Source organism: Mustela nigripes, chromosome 16, assembly GCF_022355385.1.
Source record: "Mustela nigripes isolate SB6536 chromosome 16, MUSNIG.SB6536, whole genome shotgun sequence".
NCBI lineage: Eukaryota > Metazoa > Chordata > Mammalia > Carnivora > Mustelidae > Mustela > Mustela nigripes.
In genome coordinates, this window is record NC_081572.1 from 44,028,649 (window position 1) to 44,053,248 (window position 24,600).

General features: G+C 42.6%; 1 protein-coding gene across 1 annotated transcript in view; it reads left to right on the plus strand.

Annotated features, from left to right (window-relative positions):
* The first annotated feature begins 12,570 nt into the window (after window positions 1-12,570).
* The window catches only part of VPS53 (VPS53 subunit of GARP complex), a 138,518-nt gene continuing 126,488 nt past the window's right edge, over window positions 12,571-24,600 (plus strand). The window contains exons 1-2 of the mRNA XM_059379440.1: window positions 12,571-13,060; window positions 15,039-15,119. Coding sequence (XP_059235423.1) covers window positions 12,974-13,060; window positions 15,039-15,119 — 168 coding nt within the window. The 5' untranslated portion in view covers window positions 12,571-12,973. The remainder of the gene's footprint in view (window positions 13,061-15,038; window positions 15,120-24,600) is intronic.

Sequence of the window (24,600 nt, forward strand, 5' to 3'; positions counted from 1 at the left end):
GGAATTCACAACAAGGGGACAAAAGGGAGGCACTCTGAGACATAGAGAAAGGTAAAAGGAGGTGTACAAAGAGGAAGGAAGTGACAGCCTTTTATGGGAATAGCTGGAACCAACTGAAGCCATAATGCATTTGAAGTTCTACTGCACAAGGAAGGAGGCGCGGCTTGTTTTTAGGCCAGAATGTGGCAGGAGGAAGTTAATCAATTGCCTTTCTCCTCTTTCTCCTGTACTCTGTTTGCACTCCACAAGAATACCTGGTCAATGCGGCCTGGCATTGATATTTGTCTACATGTTTCCCCTGTGGACTGCGGGCCTCTCTAAGGGGCAAGGCAGGGCCTGTCGGTTCAGAAGGCAGCCATGACACACAGCGCAGCGGGGAGCGTGAGGAGGCTTGAGTTCCAGCGATGGCCCTGCTTCACGCAAGCTGGGTGACATGGGGAAAACTACTTAACCTCTCTCTAAGATATGGGTTCCTCTACCGACCTCACAGGGTGGTTACGAGAATTAGATGAGAGAATTTCAGAAATACGTGTAAACTATGTGCCGGACGGGGGCAAGGGACCCTTCATTATCTTGGTTCCCTGCAGCACAGTTACTGGCTGTTGAAACTTCTCAGTAAACATGGATTGGATTGAAGACGATCTAGGTAGGCCTGGCCTTAGCCAGCTTCCAGGCTGCTGCTTCCTCGGTTTTATCCTGGACTATTTGCAAAAGCAAACTCTAAGTCTAAGAGGCACAGTCACACCCCAAGCACGTGGTTTCTACAAACAGTGACCACAGCTGCGCACCACAGGGAAGTCCTCGCTCTGGTACACAGTGATAATGATCCCTGTCAATAAAGACCGTAATTTACACAAAGAACTGATTATATAGTACCTGCCTTTGTGTATTGCTTGTATTCTTAGGGCACTCTCACCTATTTCTTTTGCTGTTAAGTGCAAAAATTTGCTTGTCTGCAGAGAGTCACACCTAACTAAAAGTAGTGTGAGTTCCAAACTCAAGTTTAAGAAAATATTCAAGGGCATTGAACCATTAAGGAAATTACCTTTGAAATGAGTTAGAGCCAGAAAATTGCTGTGAACAAATTCAGCTGCCTTCCTAAATCATCAGATCAATAATTTTTAGTGACTTCATGTCTCATAAATAATTTCGTAGAAGGATTGTTTTGTTTACTCAACTAAACTCTGATGGTATTGGTATTTTTTTTAATCAAAAAATATGTCAGGGGCGCCTGGGTGGCTCAGTCTGTTAAACAAGTGACCCTTGATTCCGGCTCAGGTCATGATCTCAGGGTCATGAGATCCAGCCCCAGCATTAGGCTCTGCACTCAGCGAGGAGTCTGCTTGAGATTCTCTCTCTCCCTCTGCCCCTCCCCCTGCTCACGTGCATTCTCTAAATAAATTCTTTTAAAAAATATGTCAGGAAAAAAATATGTTAGAAAGAAAACATGCCCACTATGGAAAATAATCACAAATAATGCCATCACTGAGAGATATTACTCTCAGGTACTAGTATTTCGGTAAAATTCTTTTTTAAAAAATATTTTACTTATTTATTTGAGAAAGGGAGACACAATGAGAGAGGAACACAGCAGGGGGAATGGGAGAAGCAGAAGCAGGTTCCCTGCTTAGCAGATAGCCCAGTGTCAGGCTCGATCCCAGGACCCCAGGATCACGACATGGGCCAAAGGCAGACACTTAATGACTGAGCCACCCACGCGCCCAGGTAAAATTCTTCCCAGTCTTCTTTAAATGCATTTATTATATATATATATATATATATATATAATATATATTATATATATATTTTAAGATTCTATTTATGTATTTGACAGAGATCATAAGTAGACAGGCAGGCAGAGAGAGAGAGGGGAGGAAGCAGGCTCCCCGCTGAGCAGGGAGCCCGATGTGGGGCTTGATCCCAGGACCCTGGAATCGCAACCTGAGCCAAAGGCAAAGGCTTTCACCCACTGAGCCACCCAGGCGCCCTGCATTTATTATATTTTTGATTGAGATTGTGCCTTAAATTAATTTTGAATAATATTTCACTTGTAAGTATTTTCAATGTTATTAAAATCTTTACAAACTTCATTTTTTTAAAAGATTTTATTTATCTGATGGACAGAGAACACAAGTATGCAGAGAGGCAGGCAGAGAAAGAGGAGGACGCAGGCTCCCCGCCGAGCAGAAAACCTGATGCAGGGTTTGATCCCAGAGCCCCAGGATCACAACCCGAGCTGAAGGCAGAGTATTTAACCCACTGAGCCACCGAGGCGCCCCACAAACTTCATTTTTAATAAGTCAAAAGTAATTTGATTTTTGATTATAGACTATCTTTCAAAGTGGGTTATCACTTGTTTTGAAAGGAATTCTTAACTGGAGGAGAGTGGGTTTGAGCACAGATGTATATACCCTGGCACAAAAACATAGACAAGGTCTTCATCTGTTCTGGTAACTTCAAATTTAAAAATAGTTAAGAGCCGGGGTGCCTGGGTGGCTCAGTGGGTTAAGCCACTGCCTTCGGCTCAGGTCATGATCTCAGGGTCCTGGGATCGAGTCCCGAGTCGGGCTCTCTGCTCAGCAGGGAGCCTGCTTCCCTTCCTCTCTCTCTGCCTGCCTCTCCATCTACTTGTGATTTCTCTCTGTCAAATAAATAAATAAAACCTTAAAAAAAAAATAGTTAAGAGCCCCATCCTTATTAGCATTCGGTTTATGTCTTTAAAGTGGGCGTGATAATATCTATAGAAACTCAAGCTGCTATGTAAGTATTTAGTTTTTGCTCTTTATAGGCTGAGCTCTATTAACCTATTTAGGAAACTGTAATTACGTAGGCCCTTGGTGCCTGTTTAAGCAATGAAGGAAACCCTTCTTTGCAAAGCTAAGACTGTAGTGTCTTTTACCACACACAGGCAATTTCCACCCCAGACTTAATGACTTCTCAGCAAGATTATGGCTGAAAATCTAAAAACAATGCAGAGGAAGCTAATTAGTTACAAGGAAGTAAGTTTCTTATTTAGGTCGGGATCTTTCTTATATACATAGCAACCAGAACCTTGGCTTCAAGCATGCTGGCCGAGGCTTATGTAGCAGCTGAGTGTCACCACCCCCATCTGTGACCGACCTCACAGAATCACAAACTATTAATCGTGAGTCGAAAGGCTGAATAAACTGTTGAGTTAGGAGTCAGATTGAAATACATTTACCCTGGAGGTAGAGCAAGTTCCCATGTTGTGAGGTAACATGACCACGCTGCCCAGCACAGGTCTTAGAAGGATTCGGAAAGATTTATTATTATTATTATTATTTTTAAGATTTTATTTATTTGATAGAGAGAGATCACAAGTAGGCAGAGAGGCAGGCAGAGAGAGGGGGGCGGGAGGAAGCAGGCTCCCTGTGGAGCAGAGAGCCCGACTCGGGGCTCGATCCCAGGACCCTGGGATCATGACCTGAGCCGAAGACAGAAGCTTTAACCCACTGAGCCACCCAGGCGCCCCATTTTTATTATTATTTTTTTTTAAGATTTTTTTTTTTTTAAGATTTTTTTAAGAGTGGGAGAGGGAGAAGCATGCTTCCAGCTGAGCAGGAAACCCGACGCAGGGCTCAATCCCAGGACCCCGTGATTAGGACCAGAGCCGAAGGCAGATACTTAACCGCTTAACCAGCTGAACCACCCAGCATCCTGGGATTCAGAAAGTTTTAAATCCTACCGCAATGTGAAGGACAGGAAGCACTTGCTAGTCAAGACTCTGCCACTTTCCTTCTTTTGGGTGTTCTAAGTCCACTGTTTGTTTATGCAGCATCTGTGGCTCAAGTGGCTCCTCTTTATATGTTTTCTTCTCTTTCAATTTTAAGAACCATGTTCATTCCAATCTGCTGCTGTCAAATACTCTACTGTTGGGGTTCTGGCCAATAGAGCAGCACACACATAAACCTTCAAAAATGATTTTAACATTGAAAAGAAAGAGAATATAGTAACTTATGAAGAAAAACTAAGAAAATCAACTGATATATAGAATAAAAGAAGTGAGATAAAGTGGCTGGATACAAGATCAATCCACGAAATTAAACGGCTTTTCTATAAGCCAGCAAATATCCATTAGAAAATGTGACAGAAAAGGAAGACCATTTATAGTATTTTTAAAATTTTTAATTCCAGTACAGTTAACATACAGTATTATATTAGTTTCAGGTATAATACATTTTTTAAATTTATAAAATCTGTTAGAGGGGCGCCTGGGTGGCTCAGTCAGTTAAGCATCTGCCTTCGACTTGGGTCACGGTCCCAGGGTCCTGGGATTGAGCCCCACAGGGAGCCTGCTTCTCCCTCTCCCTCTGCTGCTCCCCCTGCTTGTACTCTCTCTCCCTCTGTCAAATAAGTAAATAAACAATCTTTTTTAAAAATTAGGGGCACCTGGGTGGCTCAGTGGGTTAAAGCCTTTGCCTTTGGCTCATATCATGATCTCAGGGTCCTGGGATCGAGTTTCACATTGGGAATCTCTGCTCAGCAGGGGGCCTGCTTCCTCCTCTCTCTGCCTGCCTCTCTGCCTACTTGTGATCTCTGTCTCTCAAATAAATAAAATCTTTAAAAATAAATAAATAAATAAAAAATTTAAAAACAATTGGTTAGTTTTAGGCCTAATAAGAAATATGCAAGACCCAAATGGAGAAAGCTACAAACCTTTACTGAAAGCTATAAAAGCCTAAACAAATGGAGAGCATGGTCCTAAAGGGAATATTCAATACCGTAAACATGTCAATTTTCCTCAAATTGATCGTTAAATTCAATACAATTCCAATGGAATTCCTAACACGGTTTTCATAGACTCAGAAAGCTCTTCCTAAAGCTCACAGGAATTAGAGAAAATGTGCAAGAATGGCCAAGAAATATTTGAATAAGGAACACTGGGGGGAAGGGAGGAATTTACAATATATCAAAACACCCTCAAATTATCGTAATTAAAATAGTGTAGAAGAAACAAATCCATGGCATAAAACAGAGTCCTGAACCAGACCCACCAAATTTAGTATGTGGCAAACACATCATACTTGTGAAGAAAGGAAGGACTAAGAACACCACAGAAACCATTAGCCTTCCTTGGGAAAAAATAAAATTAGTTGAGTACTGTCCCTGCAGAACCTCATGACCTTATTTGGAAATGGGGTCTTTGCAAATTTAATTACAGTAAGGATTGAGGTGAGACTAGACTGGACTAGGGTAGGCCCTAAATTCATGAGAGTATCCTTATAAGAAACAGAAAAGGACACAGACACAGAAAAGAAGATGACGTGAAGGTGGAGTAAGAGATTGGAAAGATGAATCTCTGAGCCAAGGGATGCCAAGGACTGGCTTCTCTCTCAAGGACAGTGTCTTCTCAGGGCACCCCCCACCACACACAAGGAATCAATCCTAGCAACACCTTGATTTCAGACTTTTCTAGCCTCCAGAACTGAGAAAATTAATTTCTGTTGTCAAAAGGCACTCAGCCTTTGGTAATTTGTTACGGCAGTCCCAGAAAACTAATACAATGCCACACACTAAACACAAACATAAATTTCAATATATAAAAGATTTAACATGAAAAGCAACATTATAGATATATCAGAAGAAAAGTTTGAAAAATATTTTTGGGCATGTGGGTGGTTCAGCTGGCTAAGTGACTGCCTTTGGCTCAGGTCATGATACCGAAGTGCCAGGATCAAGTACCACTTCAGGTTCCCGCAGGGAGTCTGCTTCTCCCTCTGACTTTACCCCCTCTCATGCGCGCATGCTCTCTCTCTCTCTCTCTCTCAAATAAATAAATAAAATTTTAAAAATATATATTAAAAAAAAGAAAAATATTTTTATTTTTAGAATTCACAGTCTAGAGAAAGCCTTCCCAAACAAGGCATGAAACCCAGGTCGTCATATAGAAAAAGATAGATTTGTGTATGCTAAAAGCAAAATTGTACATCAAAGGGCACTAGTTACAAGTTAAAGACAAGTTAATAGTTTAGAAAAAAATATTCGTAGTATGTAGCAAAGTCAGGGTTAATATCCAGAATAGACAAAGAAATCCTATAAGTCAAGAAGAAACACAAATGACACAACAGAATTATTCAAATAATATAAACTGGAAATAAACAGAATACAAAAGGCCAATAAAAGCTTTGTAAGTAAATATTTAAAAAACTGATAATATCCAGTGTACATAAAGACACAAGGACATAGGTACTTTTCTCAATACTGGTAGAAGTATAAATATGTGGGATGCCTGGGTGGCTCAGTTAGTTAAGCAATGGCCTTCGGTCATGATCCCAGGGTCTTGGGATCAAGTCCTGCATCGGGCTCCCTGCTTGGTTGGAAGTCTGCTTCTCCCTCTCCCACTCCCCCTGCTTATGTTCCCTCTCTCGCTTGTCTCTCTCTCTGTCAAATAAATAAATAAAATCTTAAAAGAAAAAGGAAATAAAACTTTTAACTGCTTTTCCAATGTAAACCTAAAACATAGCCAGCTAAAACATTCTTGGCTGGTGGAGAAGGGATATCAACCGTGTTATCAGTGATTGTGAAACTGGAGAATATTATGTGTGGGAGGGTTGTTCACAAGATTTTTATGTTCAGCAGAAGGAGGCATGGATTTATAAAAGACATTAAAAATTTTTTTTAACTTTAAGAAATATTCAGGGCGCCTGGGTGGCTCAGTGGTTTAAGCTGCTGCCTTCAGCTCAGGTCATGATCTCGGGGTCCTGGGATGGAGTCCCACATCGGGCTCTCTGCTCAGCAGGGAGCCTGCTTCCTCCTCTCTCTCTCTGCCTACTTGTGATCTCTCTCTCTGTCAAATAAATAAATAAAATCTTTAAAAAAGAAAAAAAGAAAAAAAAAAGAAATATTCAGTGGGATCCCCCTGCCCTTAAAGTTGCATGCAAAATGTGCAAATGTGTATTTTTCTGGGGGAAAGGATCTACACAGAGTTCTTCATGTCCTCCAAGGGATCCAGACTCAAGAAAGATTAAAAGATACTGGACACTCAAAGGAGTCAGATACAATGAATCAATGGTAGCTACATTATAATGATTGTATTCGTTAGTTAATGTCAATTTTACAAAACTAATGTTACTTTTGTTGTAAAGTTTAAGACTTACACAAAAGGGCTTGTCATTTTGGCCTCTATAATTATCACCTTGTTGAGTAGGTGAGGGAATTACTGAATGTGAACCCAATGTAGCCAATGTGGAAGGGTTCTAAAAACATCTGGGAGCTAGCGTGTATACATGACTGAATGCCTGAGCTATGATCGTGGGAACAGGGGAGCTGCTGAAGCTAGCTGGAGATTATGATCTGCTTAGCAAGAATGGGCATGCACAGAGAACCAGAGTACCAATCAAAACGAAACCAGGTATCCAGCCTATGGGAACAAGCAGAACACCTGAATTTCAATCAAGAATGAGCAGTGGTGTTCTGGATATTCAAAAAACTGAGGCTTGGTCAGCAAAAGACTGTATCTTCATGAAAAGCCGTGTACTAAAAATAGTCCTTAAAGGAAAGCCAAGAAAACATTTTTCGAATAAGATTTCTTGCAGAAATCAAACTGCATTCCCCCATTACAAGTTGATGTGGGAACTCTGCCACCCATAGTGATAATAGGATCTGCGTGTGATGGGGTTTGAGGAGTCCTAGGAGGCATTTTGGAAATTTGTAGGGAGTATTTTTAGTTAAGACAACGTTGGCAAGGGGCTATGCTACTGGCTCAGTAGGTAAGGATCAGATCATTCAGACATGTTGCAGGTTTTTTGTTTTTTTGGCAGCGGGGGGAGGGTTGGCAAGAAATTTCACAAAAAACTCAGGTGTTTAGGGGAAGGTCATTATGGAGGGGAGGGAAGGTTATTATGGAGAGTGAAGGTCATTATGGAAGGGAAGCTTAAATGAAGAACCATACTGTCTTGATCTTATAAAATAACATACTCTGCATGATGTCCACGTAATGTAGTACAGCTACTTCGAAAACAGTGAAACCAGTTGCAAATACAACAGGGTATTGGGGACTCCTTTTAACTGAGTCAGAAAGAAATGCTAAATTGACAGGCACATGAAATTTAGAGACCTCACTGGGTTTCATTAACAAAGGCTATTTTAAAACGACTTAATACTTTCATCTATAGACTTAGCTTTGTTTGTTTGTTTGGTTTGTTTTATGGCATAATGAGAAATGTTATAAGAATTCTTTTGGGGATTACTGGTGGTTGTTGTCTTTTTTTTTTTTTTCCCATTTTATTTTGATGCTGTCCTCAGACATGCATACCACAAACCCCCTGTGGCCTATCCTTTTGCCAATCCACCCTTTCTCCATTGCCCATTAAAAGACAGGGTCTCTGAGGTATGTGAATGTGTTTTAAGTATTAGAGACTAAATTTATGTATAAGGTAAAACTTCAAGTGATAAAATATGTTTTCTGTCACCAGCTATACCCCATCCCACAGGGGCAAAACAATTTTTTTAAACTGAGCTCCTTTGTGACAATATCACCAGCTCCTTTTTTTCATATCCAAACTTCTATATGTAAACGTCCATATTTTATCTTAAGACCGTATAAACTGTCTTTCCTGACTTCTTCCACTTCCCTCTTCTGCTAATCATAAATAAATCAGTCTAGCCCATTACTTATCTTTTTTTTTTTTTTTAAGATTTCTTATTTATTTGACAGAAAGAGAGATCACAAGTAGGCAGGCAGGTGGCGGGGCGGGGAGCAGGCTCCCTGCTGAGCAGAGCCGCTGGGTCCTAGGACCCTGAGATCATGACCTGAGCCGAAGGCAGAGGCTTAACCCACTGAACCACTCAGGCACCCCTAGCCCCCCTTTTTAAGGCACCTGGGTGGCTCAGTGGGTTAAAGGCTCTGCCTTTGGCTCAGGTCATGCTCCCAGGGTCCTGGGATTGAGCCCTGTAGCACCAGGCTCTCTGCTGAGCAGGGAATCTGCTTCCCCTGCTCTCTCTCTGCCTGCCTCTCTGCCTACTTGTGATCTCTGTCTGTCAAATAAATAAATAAAATCTAAAAAAAATATATATATATATATACACCCCCCTTTTTTGGAAGGGGGAGGGGCAGATGGAGAAGGAGAATCCTAAGCAGACTCCATGCCTAGCAGAGAAACCAGAGCAGGGTTTGCTCCCACAACCCTGATACCATGATCCCAGCTGAAATGAAGAGTCAACACTTAACCGATGGAGCCACCCAGGTGCCCTATTAATGCCTTCTTTGAAAACCTAGTGTCCACCTATATTTGTTCTTTTATCTTCTTACACTTTTTTTTACTGTGCAACTCTCCTAAACTCAAGCTCATGTTCACTACTAATATCTGCAGAGAGGGAGAAAAGAAATCACTGAGTTGGGAGCTTTGGAATAGGAAGGCTAGGGGAGTGTAATTGAGAGTTGACAATGGATGCATAAAAGGATATCAGTGGAAATTGGGACAGCACGAATATGGACTGGAGATGGCCCATCCTCATTGCTTGACTGGCTACAATAATGCACGCTGCTCAGAAGCAAAGAAAACAAAAATGAGAGGACTAAGGCTGATGGCAGGCATGCTAAACTTGATCAGATCACTTCTCTGCTTACAATCCTTCAAAGGTTTCCCATTCCTCAGCATGACCTTCAGGAGCCTCGGTCATCTGGTACCAGATATTTCTCTAGCCTCCCCTTGTACCATTCTCCCCTTAGCTTTCAAAGTCTCCCCCCCGCTGCAGCCAATTTCTTCTAACCTAAAGGCTTTTGCATGTACCATTCCTTTCATCTGTCACCTCCAATTCTTCCCACCCCCCACCCTTTGCTTCAGCTTAAAAATTAGTTCCTCAGAGAAGCTTTTCTGACCCCCAAATCCAATCCAGACACTCTATCAAAATAGTCTTTTGATATATGTCTTGTCTTCCATTAGACCTATCACAGTTATGTTTATTTGTATGAATACCCTTTCAGACACGGAAATAGCCCTGTGGAGGCAGGCAATGGGTTTACTTTGTTGATTGCTAAATTCCCAGCACCTAGCCTACTGCCTATCACCAGCAGGAACAGTAGGAACATTCGTTCACTCATTCAATACATTTAGTGAGTTTACTGAATGAGTAAATGAATGTTCGGATGAGTTAGCTACAGGACTTTAGACAAGGTTTTTTTGTATTGTTTTGTTTGTTTGTTTGTTTGGCCAAACATTTCAAACAGTATTGTGTAGTTGCTTAACACACACTTAAATAGTCTTATTGGAAGAGGGGAAAGGGAAGGTTCTTGTAGATTCCCAAGGAAATGCTTAGGCAAGTTTTTTATTGTAATTACATCTCCATTTTCTCATCTGCTAAATGGGGCAATGATACTAATTTCTAACCTCAGGATTGCCATGTGGATTAAGAGACAATGACTCCCTAGCATGGTGCCTGACATTATAGTAGGGGCTAGGAAATGTTACTTATTTTCATTGTTAAAAATAAGCTCTATGAGCAGGGCGCCTGAGTGGCTCCGTCATTAAGTGTCTGTGTAAGCATCTGCCTTCAGCTCAGGTCATGATCCCAGGATGCTGGGATCAAGCCCACGTCAGGCTCCCTGCTCAGCAAGAAGCCCATTTCTTCCTCTCCCTCTGCCTGTGCCCCCCCCCCACCGTCAAATAAATAAATTTTAAAAATTTTAAAACAAATCAAACAAACAAACAAACTCTATGAGCAACCAGAACTCTCATACAGCACTGGTAAGAATGCAAAAATGACACAGCCACTTTGGAGAAAGAGTTTACCAGTTTCTTACAGAGTTTAACACAGATTTTCCATACAATCCAGCAATCCCACTTCTAGGTATTTACCCAAATAAAATGGAAACTTTGGCTGATACAAAACCTGCGCACAAATGTTTATTCAGCTTTATTCATCATTGCCAAAAACTGGAAACAACCCAAATGTCCTTCAAACAAGGAATGGATAAATAAATTGTGGTATAGCTACACAGAATACCACCCAGCAAGAAGGAATGAACTACTGATAGATGCACAAAATGGATGACACGCAACAGGTTCATGCTAGGTGAAAGAAGCCAGACTCAAAAAGGCCACATGTTATATGATTCCATTTATATGACATTCTAGAAAAGCCAAACTGTTGGGACAGAAATCAGGTCAGTGGTTGCCAAGCAATGGGGTGGAGCATGAGGGAATTTGGAGGAATGACAGAACTGTCCTAGGACTTGACTGGGGTGGTAGTGACATGTCTATATGCACTTAACAAAACTCCTGGCATTATAAACCAGAAGCTGAATTTTACTATATGTAAATTATGCCCTCATATAAAAGATACAGACCCAAAACAGGTGGATAAAATTACATTTTCCTTTTCAAAAAAGTGTTACAAAAGTATGACAGTTTATTTGTAGACATTTTGGGAAAATGTACAGAGTGTACATGCCATCACCCACAGAACAGTACTATTTGCTATCATTTTTATATGTGCAAACTACACATGAACTGGGACCACACTGTACATTTTTGCTTTCTCAAATGTACATTTTTTTAAAGATTTTATTTGACAGAAAGAGAGAGAGAGATCACAAGTAGGCAGAGAGGCAGGCAGAGAGGGAGTGGGGAGGGAGCAGGGAGCTCCCCACTGAGCAGGGAGCCTGATGTGGGCTGGATCCCAGGACCCTGAGACCAAGACCTGAGCAGAAGGCAGAGGCTTAACCCTCTGAGCCACCTAGGGGCCCCTCAAATGTACATTTTACTTTCTGGCATATATTAAGCACATTTTTCCCTGCAAGTAACTTTCAAAACCATGATTTCACGAGTCAAAACTATTTATTCTATTGTACAGCCCAGTAACATTTTTAAGCCTCCCCTTACGGTTAGAAATCGCTTCCATGTTTTTACTACAAACGACTTCGATAAAACTAAAACTAAAAAAAAAAAAAAAGAAAAAGAAAAAAAGCTGAGTGGGGCCAGGGACTCTTCCATTTTGCAATTTCACAATGTTTAACTGGTAAAACAACTCTTCCTTGGCTGCCATCGCCTCATTGTTTTAAGTGTCTGGAGGAAAAGTGGTTCCACAGGGTGATCTGGCCTCTCCTTCCTTTGCGGTGCACAAGAGCTAGACACCCTAATATTACCTGTATTACTAGCTTAAATTTGCATAGCGCTTTTTATCTTTGCGGGGTAAGCAGGGCAGCAGGAGTGATCTGCTCATGAACCCACAGTTGATCAGTCTTGGAATGGGACTTAGGCTCTAGATACTGAGTCTCAGAAAGTAAACATTTCCCCAGCGGCGGAGCACTGTCTAATCTAGCCCTTCACGCCCACCATACCCTCCCCCCCATGGAGAAGCTGCAGACACCCCCAGAAAACCCTTACTAGAGGCTTGGCACATGGAGAACTTAACTGTCAAGTGGACGCTATCCCTCCGAAAACTGACCTTGGCCACATCGCCACTTACCAGCTGGGGTCATTTCTCCCCCCGGTGGCAGGGGGACACCTGGGGGACACTGATCAAGAGGGCCCTGGGAGCTGTAGGATCGCCGGCTTCGCGGCCTGTGAGGGTTGCTATCGGTACGTCGCGACGCTGTTGGGGCTTACCCTCACTGGGGGTCCTGCCAGGGCAGCCAGGCCCTCCTCAACACCGGGGCCTTCAATGGGGGGCGCGCCCTCGGCGAGGTGAAGCGGGACCCCATCATGTTAAGGAGAGCTGAAGGCAGGCAGGGACCGCCGGACCACAAATCCGCCCCGGGAGACTCGGAATGTGATGGGAATGCCTCCTCCGGGCGACCAGAGGTCAGTCCTCCGCTATCCCACAGTGCCCCGGATCCCGGAAGTGCCCGGCTTTCCGGAAGTACCCAGCTTTCCGGAAGTGCCCGGCTGGCTGACAGAGAGGAGATTTTCCTGAACGCTGCAAGGAGAGAGCTGTGGTTCTGGGGCTTGGGTGACGGCTGGAGGAGAGACTCTGGGTTGAGGTGGGCGTCAGGAGAGAGCTGGGCAGCGGGATGATGGAGGAGGAGGAGCTGGAGTTCGTAGAGGAGCTGGAAGCCGTGCTGCAGCTCACGCCTGACGTGCAGCTCGCCATCGAGCAGGTGAGCGTTCCGCCCCCTGAGGGGAGGAGAGCGGAGGACAGGGAAGTCTGGGGGTGGGACCCGGGGTGGGACGTGGAGGAAGCGGTCTTGGGACGGAGAAGTGGGAGCTAGGCGATGAAGGGAAGGGAAAGGTTTGAGGAAGGTGGTGGTGGGAAGGGGTTTCTGAATCGAAGGGAGGGAGAGAGCCCTTTCTAGGCCTTGATTGTCTTTGGAGGGTAAGGCGTCCTCGTTTGTTTGGGCAGAGAAACCGTGACCCTTGAAAGCATGAACCTGGAAAAAAGGAGTTCACGGACACCAACCTCAGATTGTGGGGGGGTTATTTACCAGGTTGGTGTGCCGCTGCTCCCGAGTCTCAGTCTAACCCTTTGTGAGGGACTCGGTATTGAGGGGAGGAGCAACTTTAATACCTGAAGCGGATCACTGAGCAGAGGGGACACGGTTGGGAAAGGACCCCTTTACTATACTTAAATGGTTGAGAATTCCTGCTGTTGATTGATTTGGATTGGATTGAAGGATATTGCCCGGAGGTCTTCTTCCCTTCAAGGACTTTTTGGTTGATTAAATTCTCTTTTCAAGTTTATTGAAAGGATATTAGAAATAGTCATTTAGACTCTTGTGCAGAGTTTTGCTCCTGATAAAGGGAGAGGATTTCCTTTAAAGGTAGTGGTGTAGGGGTTAAGATTTAAGTAAAGGAAGTTTATGCCGCATTTAGGGACCATTGGGAAGTTTTCTGAAGTAAAGCATTGCTATTATCATTACTAATAGCTAATATTTACTGAGCATTAACACTTACTCTAGGTCTGTCACTGTACTGATTTATTTGCATTGTGCCATTTATAGATTTTTGGATATGTGTTTTTCTAGCAGTGGTTGGATTAGCCATACAAAGCACATTTGGCACATCCTGAGGATGCCGGACCTCTGGGCAAAGGTTTAGTTGTTCAAGACACAGCTCCCCACCCACCTCCACTGGACAGAAAAAGACATGCATTTCATTTTCTCTAGTGGGTTCTAGTAGAAGAAACAAACAATTCAGTCAGTTACCATTTGGCAAGAATTTTAGAAGAGCACATTTTTGCTCTTTCTTAATAAGACTGGGTTCTGGCATAAGTTTATCTAATAAGAGACATCAGAAAAGAATTGGTTTTCAGAATGACTATCTTGAACTGGTGAAATTTGGTATTCAGGTGATCACACACACGACTGCTTTCTTTCTTTCTTTCTTTCTTTTTTTTTTTTTTAAAGATTTTTATTTTATTTATTTGTCAGAGAGAGAGAGAGAGTGTGCACAAGCAGGGGGAGCAGCAGTCAGAGGGAGATGCAGGGCTCCATCCCAGGACACTGGCATCATGACCTGAGCCAAAGGCAGACGTTTACCTGGCTGAGTCACCCAGGTGCCCCTCGACTGCTTGTTATATATTCTTCAAGTTGTAGCTTTTGAAGGGAATTATTTTTCAGAAGGCAGTATTCTTTCTTCTGTTAAAGGGATGGACAGTTCCCAAAGGCAAGCTCCATTTTCCTGACCCTGTCTGAGCCTAAAAATTACTTTGATTCGTAGTGAATTCTAATGCTGAGCCTTCCCAGAGACATAGTGCATAAGTCTTTTCTCAAGGCTTCCTTAGTACAATCATGTCATCAGCTGATTTAATCTGATAGTGGACAATGCCCATTTATTTTTCCTTGTCCATGGGATTTTGTTGATATCTGTGGAACTTGCCATAGTCGCACATTCTGTTAGTGGCACCAAGATGTTAAAATTACAGATGTTTGTGAAAATTGAAGATTTACTTTAACAGATAATTTTACTGAGCAATTGTGCGTTAGGCCTTGTAAGATGAAAAAGATATATTTTGTTGTTGTTGTTGTTCTTTTATTTTTTTGCCTTCAAAGAATTTACCATTTAATAGGAAGGAAAGAAATAACACATGAAACAAGACAGAAAAATGACAGTTATTTTAAATCCCCTGTCTTTTTGTAGGTATTTCCAAGCCAGGATCCTCTAGATCGAGCAGATTTCAATGCCGTGGAGTATATCAATACCCTGTTCCCAACGGAACAAGTAAGTATAGTGTTTCCTTCATGCCAGTGGTTTCTATCTCATCGTTAGTGTTATGATTGGTGTGTTATACTACATAATCTAAGGAGACTTGATCAACAAGTGAGAGGTAAATTCAAATCAAACCCCACTGTAATGGATTAAGGGTGGGAGGTATCTTAATACAAAATACTGTTGTGTGAGAGTGGAATTCTTTGTCTTGTGAGCATATTATTAGAAATAACACCTTTAGCTTGTAAGAGTACCCCCACATTCATAGTATACTGGGAAGTAGAAAGGATTTTTGAAACTAATGGGGAAGAGTGGGATGAAGAGGGCAGGATAACCCAGGAATCATAATGCTACTTTCACTCCTGTTACGAGATGTAAATTTTCAGACTTTACTGTTTACTTTGTTGTGTTGGGTGACTTGCCTGTGACTTGCCAGATGGGTTTTTCTTACAAAATTGGTTTATGGGTATGTTGGTGAGAAGTAGATCAGAAGTAGAAACAGCAAAGCTGGGGGACACCTTGATGGCTCAGTTGGTTAAGCCTCCAATCTTAGGGTCCATTTTATTTTATTTTATTATTTATTTGTCAGAGAAAGCACAAGCAGAGTGGCAGGCAGAGGCAGAGAGAGAAGTAGGCTCCCCGCTGAGCAAAGAGCCCCATGCGGGACTGGATCCCAGCACCCTGGCATCATGCCTGAGCCTAAGACAGTCGCTTAACCGACTAAACCACCCAGGTGTCCCTGATCATAGGGTCCTGAGTTCAAGCCCCACTTTGGGCTTGTGGAGCCTCCTTTTAAAAAAAAAAAAAAAAAAGAGTTGGGAGACCAGCTAGAGTTCTTGGTTTTTCATTTATGAATTCAGCAAATGTTTAGTGGTTCAGTGGGCACCTGTCAGGTATTATTGGTCAACTTGTGCTAGGTGCTGGGGACACAAAAATGAATGATGCCTAATCCATGCTCCCTTGAAGTGTATGTGATCAAGTTTGGGGGAGACATTGGTGAATACTGGAAGAGAGTTATGCAATGGTTTAGTGAGGAACAGGGAAACAATTCTTCAGAAGATCAAAACCTCAGAGAGGAGGGAGCCCTTCCACCAAATCTTAAAGGAGTCATTCCTTCACTTAAGAGACATTTTTTAAGTGTCTACTAAGCGCCAGGCGCTGTTTAGAAACTGGGGAGAAATGGTAAATGTGACAGGCAAGTTTCTGGTCTTATGGAGTGTAGTGTAAGGAAAAAAAATAAACAGATCAACAAATACATATATAAGAAAACCATCGTTGATGTTGTGACAAAAGCAGGCACAGTGATAGAACATGACCGCCTGGGGAGGGGCTCCTTGAGATGGGTGGTCGGGGAAGGTCTCTGTGTGTGAGGTACTTAACCTATAAAGTGACACTTGATACCTATAAAGTGGCCAGGTTTGTGGCAGTCTGGCAAAACACAATGAGGCAGAGTAAACCACCAGGCAAATCTTCCAGGATGATAGGGAAAGAAGGTCCTTCTAAGCACAGGGCAGACTCAGACATGAGAAACACAGAGCATGCACAGGGAGCGTGGCCTTCTAGGAAGTGGGGGCTAAAGGGGTTGGCAGAGCCAGGAACCTGAAGGAACTTTGTTCTTTGGCCTTGCAGACTGCATTCTTTTGGATACCACACGCCTCATGGTAGAATTCATTCCACACAACTCATTTTCACTGAACTAAATTTTAAGCTTGGATACCCTCGAAATCTTATGCACATATTCTAGTACCAATCTTAAATAAATGAGGTTTTAGTAGTGTTTGTCATATACATAATAAAAACAGAGGTTTTAATGTTTGTCTCTTCACACTCTAATAAGCATTATTGCAAACCTCTTGGGGATGTGCACACCCTACACCAGAGACTGTGACTAGGCAGGGGTGTTCATTCAGGGACTCTCATCAGGGTCATTACTGGATCAGAGTGTCACATTTTCAAAATCCCACCTGGCCACAGTGGGGAGGATGAACTGGGGGAAGGCAGACCTGGAAGGCAGGGAGACCGGTTAGTAGACTGCTGTGATGGATCACTTAAGAGGGACCAGGAGAATCTGAGTGAACACGGGGATGGAGAGAGCAAGACTGGAAAGCTGTTAGGGAGTCAAAAGTCAGAGTTTGGTGGCTGAAAGGACTTATAACCTAAAATTTCCTCAAATCGAAAAACAGCTCCTCTGTCTCACTCTCTAGGAAATTGGGGGCTGGAGGATAAACAGGATAGATGTGGCTCTTACCAACATAGGGCTTCCAGTCTACCTTGATGGGTACTAGTTACACCATTGGCAGATTAGCAGTAAGTTATTATGACTCTGCAACGACTTGTTTGTATAGCTATTATTACTTGTTGCTTGCTCTCAGAAGAGTCCTAAGTTCTGCGACCACTCTAATAATAATTAACATTTATTGAGCGTACCAGACACCATTCTAAACATTTAATAGTGATGTATTCACCGCCTTGTTAACATGCTTGTTTTTTTTTTTTTTTTTGGGGTATTTTTTTTTTTTAGGTTTTATTTATTTCTTTGAGAGAGAGAGAAAGAGAGATCACGAGCAGAAGGAAGGGTAGAGGGAGAAGCAGACACCCCGCTGAGCAGGGAGCCCAACTCGGGATTCAGTCCCAGGACCCCGGGGTCATGACCTGAGCTGAAGGCAGACACTTAACTACTGAGCCACCCAGGTACCCCCAACATGCTTTTTTGGGATGAGAACCAGGAAGACCAGAGGGAGAAAGAATGCCCAGCTTAAATGTGGTAGCGTTGCTATGAAAGAAGCATGTAGTGTACTGTGAAAACAGAGCACTTACTTACTAAGTCTGAGGGATCCAGAAAGACTTCACAGAAGAAATGGCATTTCAGCTGCACGTTATGCACCAAATGAAGGATTTTGAGCTTTGATTTCCAGCCTGCAGACTGGGTAGATGTTGACACCTTTACCTAAAATTGGGCCTAGGGAGGAAAAGTAAGCTTCAGTGGTAAATAGGGTAGGAGTAGGCTGTAAGAGTGAGCTAAGTTTTGAGCATTTTGGGGCCATCCAGGTAGAAATATGTACTTGGAATATCTGAGTCTGGAGATCATAATCCCCATAATTGTTAGTATTTTGGCATATATCCTTTATTTATTTGACAGACAGAGAACACAAGTAGGCAGAGAGGCAGGCAGAGAGAGAGAGAGAGAGAGGAAGGGAAACAGGCTCCCCGCCGAGCAGAGAGCCCGACCAGGCTCGATCCCCAGACCCTGGGATCACGACCCAAGCCGAAGGCGGAGGCTCTAACCCACTGAGCCACCGAGGCACCCCTTGGCGTATATCCTTCCTGAACTTTTTCTAACGGACATGTTAATTTTTCAAAATGAAGTTGGAGAAATGGTATGATTCCCTGTAATTGTCTTTGAGATTTCACAGATAGCCTTTAGAGCTCATTGTTTTCTGTGAAAGGAATTCTAGGAATTAGCTGGAGATAGAAATTTGGGAACAACTGGTATAAAAACAGCAGTTTTAGCCGTGAAAATGTCATCTGCCCCACCCTGTCAAGAAGGCTGACTCATCAAAGCCAAAATATATTTGCAAATTGTTCAGGAAACCGCCAGGTTCTTACTTTTTCCTGGTATGTTTTTATATGTATTTTATTTTAAATTATTGAAGGTAGCTCTGCATGTTTATGAGAACACATATGTAGTTATATGTCTTGTCTGATTATGCCTCCTCATACATGATAATGTGTAGTGAGGGTTTTTTTTTCTTTTTTTTAAAAGATTTTATTTATTTATTTGACAGAGCGCGAGAGCACAAGCCAGGGAGCGACAGAGGGAGAGGAAGAAACAGGCTCCCTGCCAAGCAAGGAGTCCAATGCCGGACAGGACTAATCCCAATTAGGACCTTAGCTAAAGGCAGATGCTTAACCGCTTAACCCAGTGAGCCACCCAGGTGCCCTGTAGTGCAGTTTCTTATAGCAAACTAAGAACATTTATGACACAAGGTTACCTTTATTTCCCCAATCCTGGATTTTCATTTAGTAATATATTGTTCAACCCAGAGTCCCATGGACCTTAATGGAAAGGTAGCAGAAAATAGTGGCATGATTTAGAATTTCTTTTAGAAATTCTTGTTAGAAATTCTAGAAATCTCTTGCTAGATCTTGGGCAAACGCCACCCAAGTCAGGGCCCTGCAGCAAATTCTTCTGAATCATAAGTTTAGCATATTTAAAGTAGATGTCAGTATATCAAGAATAAATTTAGTGTCACCTAAAGGAGGAGGAGGATGTGTGTGTGAGTTCTTTTGAACGGCAGTAACTTGGAAGTCTGTGGTTGCCTGGAGGTATGTTTGGGGAGGCAAGGAGATCCCTGGATGTTTCTAACTCCCTAGGTCCAAGTAGGAGGAACTCCGTTTTCTCTCTTTATCAGGGCTCTCTGGGTAGTTCTGAAGAGTAGCCAGGTTTGCTAGCAATAATCTGGGAAACTCTTCTAGTGTCCTAGAAGAAAACAAAGTAATCATTTGTCATGTTTTCTTTTCTTTTTTTTTTTAAAGATTTTATTTATTTATTTGACAGAGAGAAATCACAAGTAGTTGGAGAGGCAGGCAGAGAGAGAGAGAGGAGGAAGCAGGCTCCCCGCCGAGCAGAGAGCCCCATGCAGGACTCGATTCCAGGACCCTGAGATCATGACCTGAGCCGAAGGCAGCGGCTTAACCCACTGAGCCACTCAGGCACCCTGTCATGTTTTCATTAGAGGTTTGATTAGGGGAATCTAGATAAAATCTATTAAAAATGAATATAAAACTAATATAACCAAGAACTTTGAAAGAAGAGTCATGTTGTTGCAAAAAAATAATCAGACCTGTGAGAGACCAAGTGACTTTTGGAGAAGTAGGAGAACTCGGATTTATTTTAGGCCGGTGGACCCAGATGAGCTCATGCTTGAAGTTCTGGGCCCCCAGCGATGGGGTTATAGGGCTTTTATAGGGACTGAAGGCAGTTAGGTTCCAAAGCTGCCGGCTTGTGGGTGGGTTTAAACTGGGGGAGTAGGGACTGCTTTAAGTGGGAACCGTAGTCAAGGAGCCTGTGGCAGGAAGCCTGTTTATAGAAGCAGAAGCGACTGGTTATTTCTTGCTCCCAGTAGGGCTTCTGGTGATCTCTAGCTTATTGTTAGTAACTTTCCATCTTCTGGGGCCTCCTGGCCTGGGCCTGCTCTGGGTAATTTTCCTCTTCAATGTGAAGCTATATCTAAAAAATTTTTAATGACCCCCCCCAAAGTGCTCTAGGTGTTATGTTGTTAAATGAAAACAATAACATGTCAGATTGTTTATCATCCCAGTTTAATTTGTTTTTAAGCTACATATTTGCTTAGAAGGAACTGTAGAAAGCAATATACCAAGATGCTAATGGTGATTGATTATTTTCTAATGGAGGGGCGGGGAGGGGGAGTCTGTATATTCTGTAATCAGCAAGAATTGCTTTTAGATTCAAAAAGACTTCCAGGGGAGCCTGGTTGGCTCAGTTGGTTAAGCCTCTGCCTTTGGCTCAGGTCATGATCTCAGGGTCCTGGAATCGAGCCCCGCATCAGGTCCCTGTTCAGCGGGGAGCCTGCTTCTCCCTCTTCCTCTGCTTGCTGCTTCCCCTGCTTGTGCTCACTCTCTGTGTCAAATAAATAAAATCTTAAAAAAAAAAAAGAATCAGGGAATACTTTTCAATAATTAAAACATTTTTAAATGATAAAATAAAACTGTATAACTGCATTATACCTACACTAGAAGGGTGATTCTCAAAGAGGGGATATATCACCTGCAGCCAGGGTCACCGATCTGGATTCTTTGTTCCAGAGCCTCCCTGCCCTGTGTCTGTAGTGACATAAAAGTCCCTCGAGTAAATGTGGCCTGATTTATTTTGACTTTTCTACTATGGCCATTTAGGCCATAAATGCTCCCTTAAATGCAGTTGAATATCTGAAGGCATACATTGAATTATTCTCCTTAGAAAAACTGTCATGGCTTAAGCAAGACCTTCGTGTTTAAGGAGTATTAATTAAGAATTGGTTACTTGGGGCGCCTGGGTGGCTCAGTGGGTTAAAGCCTCCGCCTTCGGCTCAGGTCATGATCCCAGGGTCCTGGAATCGAGCCCTGCTTCCTCCTCTCTTTCTGCCTGCCTCTCTGCCTACTTGTGATCTCTGTCAAATAAATAAATAAAATCTTAAAAAAAAAAAAAAAGAATTGGTTACTCTACCACCCAAAGCAATATTTACTGCTGCGGAATGACCTCCAACTTACATTGTTAAGTGAAAAAAGTATGATGCAAGACACTGCGTATTACGTAAAGCAGGGGATGTAAGTTATGGATAATCTTTAAATACATAGATTGTTTCTGGGAAGGTACAAAAGAAACCATCCCAGAGCCCTTGCCTCTCTGCAGAACTGGGGGAGACAGGCAGGACAGGGGAAGAGGAAGCCTTGATTTTCAGTATTTCTTCACTTGTTCTATTGCCATTTTTGGTCATGTCCATGTTTTACCAATTTCAAATACATTACAATTTTTAAAAAATATTTTATTTATTTATTTATTTATTTGAAACAGGGAGAGCGAGAGAGAGAGAGTACCAGTGGTAGAGAGGGTCAAAGGGAGAGGGAGAAGCCGACTTCCCACTAAGCAAGGAGCTTGGCATGGATCTGGATCCCAGGACCCCCAAGATCATGATCTGAGCCAAAGGCAGACACTTAAACGACTGAACCACCCAGGTGTCCCTAGATTACTGTTTTAAAATTTTGGTATAATTATCCATTCTCAGAAAATATACAAGAATAGTACAATGAATTCATGGCTGCCTTTCACCCAGATTCTCCAAATGTTAACATTTTAAAAATAGTTCTTTTTAAATACCAAAAACAAGAAAATGTTTTTAAGGGAATGGGTTCCAGCAGAGATAGTCAGGGTAGGAACTGTTGTGTCCAATTTATACATGAGGAAGTATAAATTCAGAGAGGCTGAACAGCTTGCCCTCTGTACATTGAGCAGGTTTGTAGTGGCAGAGCTGGGCCAAATCTAGGTCCTCAACAAACTCAGCTCCTTTTACCATAGTGGTGACTTATACCCAGGCTGGTTTCAGAGTGACTGGACAGGGGATTCATCACTTAAAATAACTTCTCTTCTCTGAGATTTATCATCACCTCGGTCTAGATTTCTGAAAATTCTAAGCAACCATTGCCTTTGTCAGAACAGACAAGATGTAAATGGCCTGGTCTGACATCTCAAACATTGTGACCTGGTTCTTGGCAGGCTCCTGGCCCCCTCCTGCCACCAGAGGGGTTGCTGGTAACAATTTATAAACACAATTCCTGCATTACCCTCGATTCCTTTTCAGGTAAAATATCTGTTGGGGGAAAGGGAAAGAGTTCTAAAATTTACATTTTGACAACTTGAGTTAAAATGGTGCTCTATTGGGGCGCCTGGGTGGCTCAGTGGGTTAAGCCGCTGCCTTTGGCTCGGGTCATGATCTCAGGGTCCTGGGATCGAGTCCCACACTGGGCTCTCTGCTCAGCAGGGAGCCTGCTTCCTCCTCTCTCTCTCTCTCTCTCTGCCTGCCTCTCTGCCTACTTGTGATCTCTCTCTGTCAAATAAATAAATAAAATCTTAAAAAAAAAAAAAAAGGTGCTCTGTAATTGTACTATATTCCACTAGGGGGCACCATTTCCTCACGTTTTCTGCTGGTTTAAGGTTGGAAGTAGTCCCATTGTTTTGTCATTGTCTTTAAGATACAAATAACTTTATTATAATTACGGTAGCAGTGGATAGCCAGTGTAGAGCAATTAGTAAGTACTTATAGGCAAAAAGAAGAAAAAAATTAAATCCTTTTCTTAGATACAGCTGTTGCTACTGATTTCATAGTTTACAGCTACTATGTAGATTTAGATTATAAAGCTACTAATATTTATCTTTCCAGGCATTTTTTCTGATGAACCTACAAACTCAGAAAAAAATAGATTTATTCATCAAAATACAGTATAATATAGATGCATACATACATCTTAAGTATATAATTTGATAAATTTTCACAGAATGATTACAACCATGTAACCACCATTCAGGTCAAGAAATAAGATATTAGGGGTGCCTGGGTGGCTCACTCAGTTGAGCATCCTACTCTTAATTTTGGCTCAGGTCATGATCTCATGGTCCTGGGATCGAGCCCTGCGTGGGCTCTGTTCCCAGCTAGGAGTCTGCTTGAGATTCCCTCTCCCTCTCCCCCACCCCTTGCTCCTGTGCCCTCTCACTCTCTTGCTTGTTCTCTCTCTCTCTCAGATAAATAAAATCTTAAAAAAAGGGGGGGGGTACCTGGGTACCTCGGTCAGTTAGGCATCTACCTCTTAGTTTCTGCTCAGGTCATGATCTCCTGGTTGGGAGATCCAGCCCTGCGTTGGGCTCCATGTTCTGTGGGGAGCCTGCTTCCCCTCTCCCTCTGCCCCTCTTCCTGCTTGGTCATGCTCTTTCTCTGAAACAAATAAATAAAAAGAAAGAAGACATTAATACAACATATTATTTTTAAAAAGATTTATTTACTTTAGAGAGTGTTGGGGGGCAGAGGGAAAGAATCTCAGAGAATGTCAAGGAGATTCCCTGTTGAGCATGGTACCCACCCTGGGGCTTGATCTTATGACACTTAACCGACTGTGCCACCCTGATGCCCTTGTCTTTAGATGGCCCCTCTTACCTCATCACAGTAACTACCTTCTTCAGAGATAACTACTGTCCTGCTGGCTTCTAACATGAGAGAATACTCTCATTTATTTTTGAACTGTATAAGTAGAGTTGTACAATTTGGAGCTGAAGGCGGTTGCTTAACTACTGAGCCACCCAGGCGCCCCAACCCATTCTGTTTGTGTTGCAGCTATTTCAGCTTCACACTTGTAGCTCAAAGGCAGCTGTGGATAATAGGTAAATGAGTGGACATGACTATGTTCCAATAAAACTGTATTTACAAAAACAGATACCAAGCTGGAATTTGCAATAGTTGCCAACAACTGCTATACTTTTTTTTTTTTTAAGATTTTATTTATTTATTTATTTATTTATTTATAGAGCTGGGTGAGTGGCAGATGGGGAGAGAGGGGAGGGGGGAGAGAGAGAGAGAGAGATAGAGAATGAATGAATCTTAAGCAGACTCTTCCCTGAGTGCAGAGCCCATGGTGGGGCTAGATCTCACTGAGATCATGACCTGAGTCAAAAAATCAAGTGTTGGATGCCTAACCCACTGAGCCACCGAGGCACCCCTATTACTTTTTTATTTTTATTTTTTTATTTCTTTTTTTAAAAGATTTTATTTATCCATTTGACAGAGATCACAGTAGGCAGAGAGGCAGGCAGAGAGAGAGAGAGGGAAGCAGGCTCCCCTCTGAGCAGAGAGCCCAATGTGGAGCTCGATCCCAGGACTCTGGGATCATGGCCTGAGCCGAAGGCAGAGGCTTTAACCCACTGAGCCACCCAGGCACCCCCCCATTA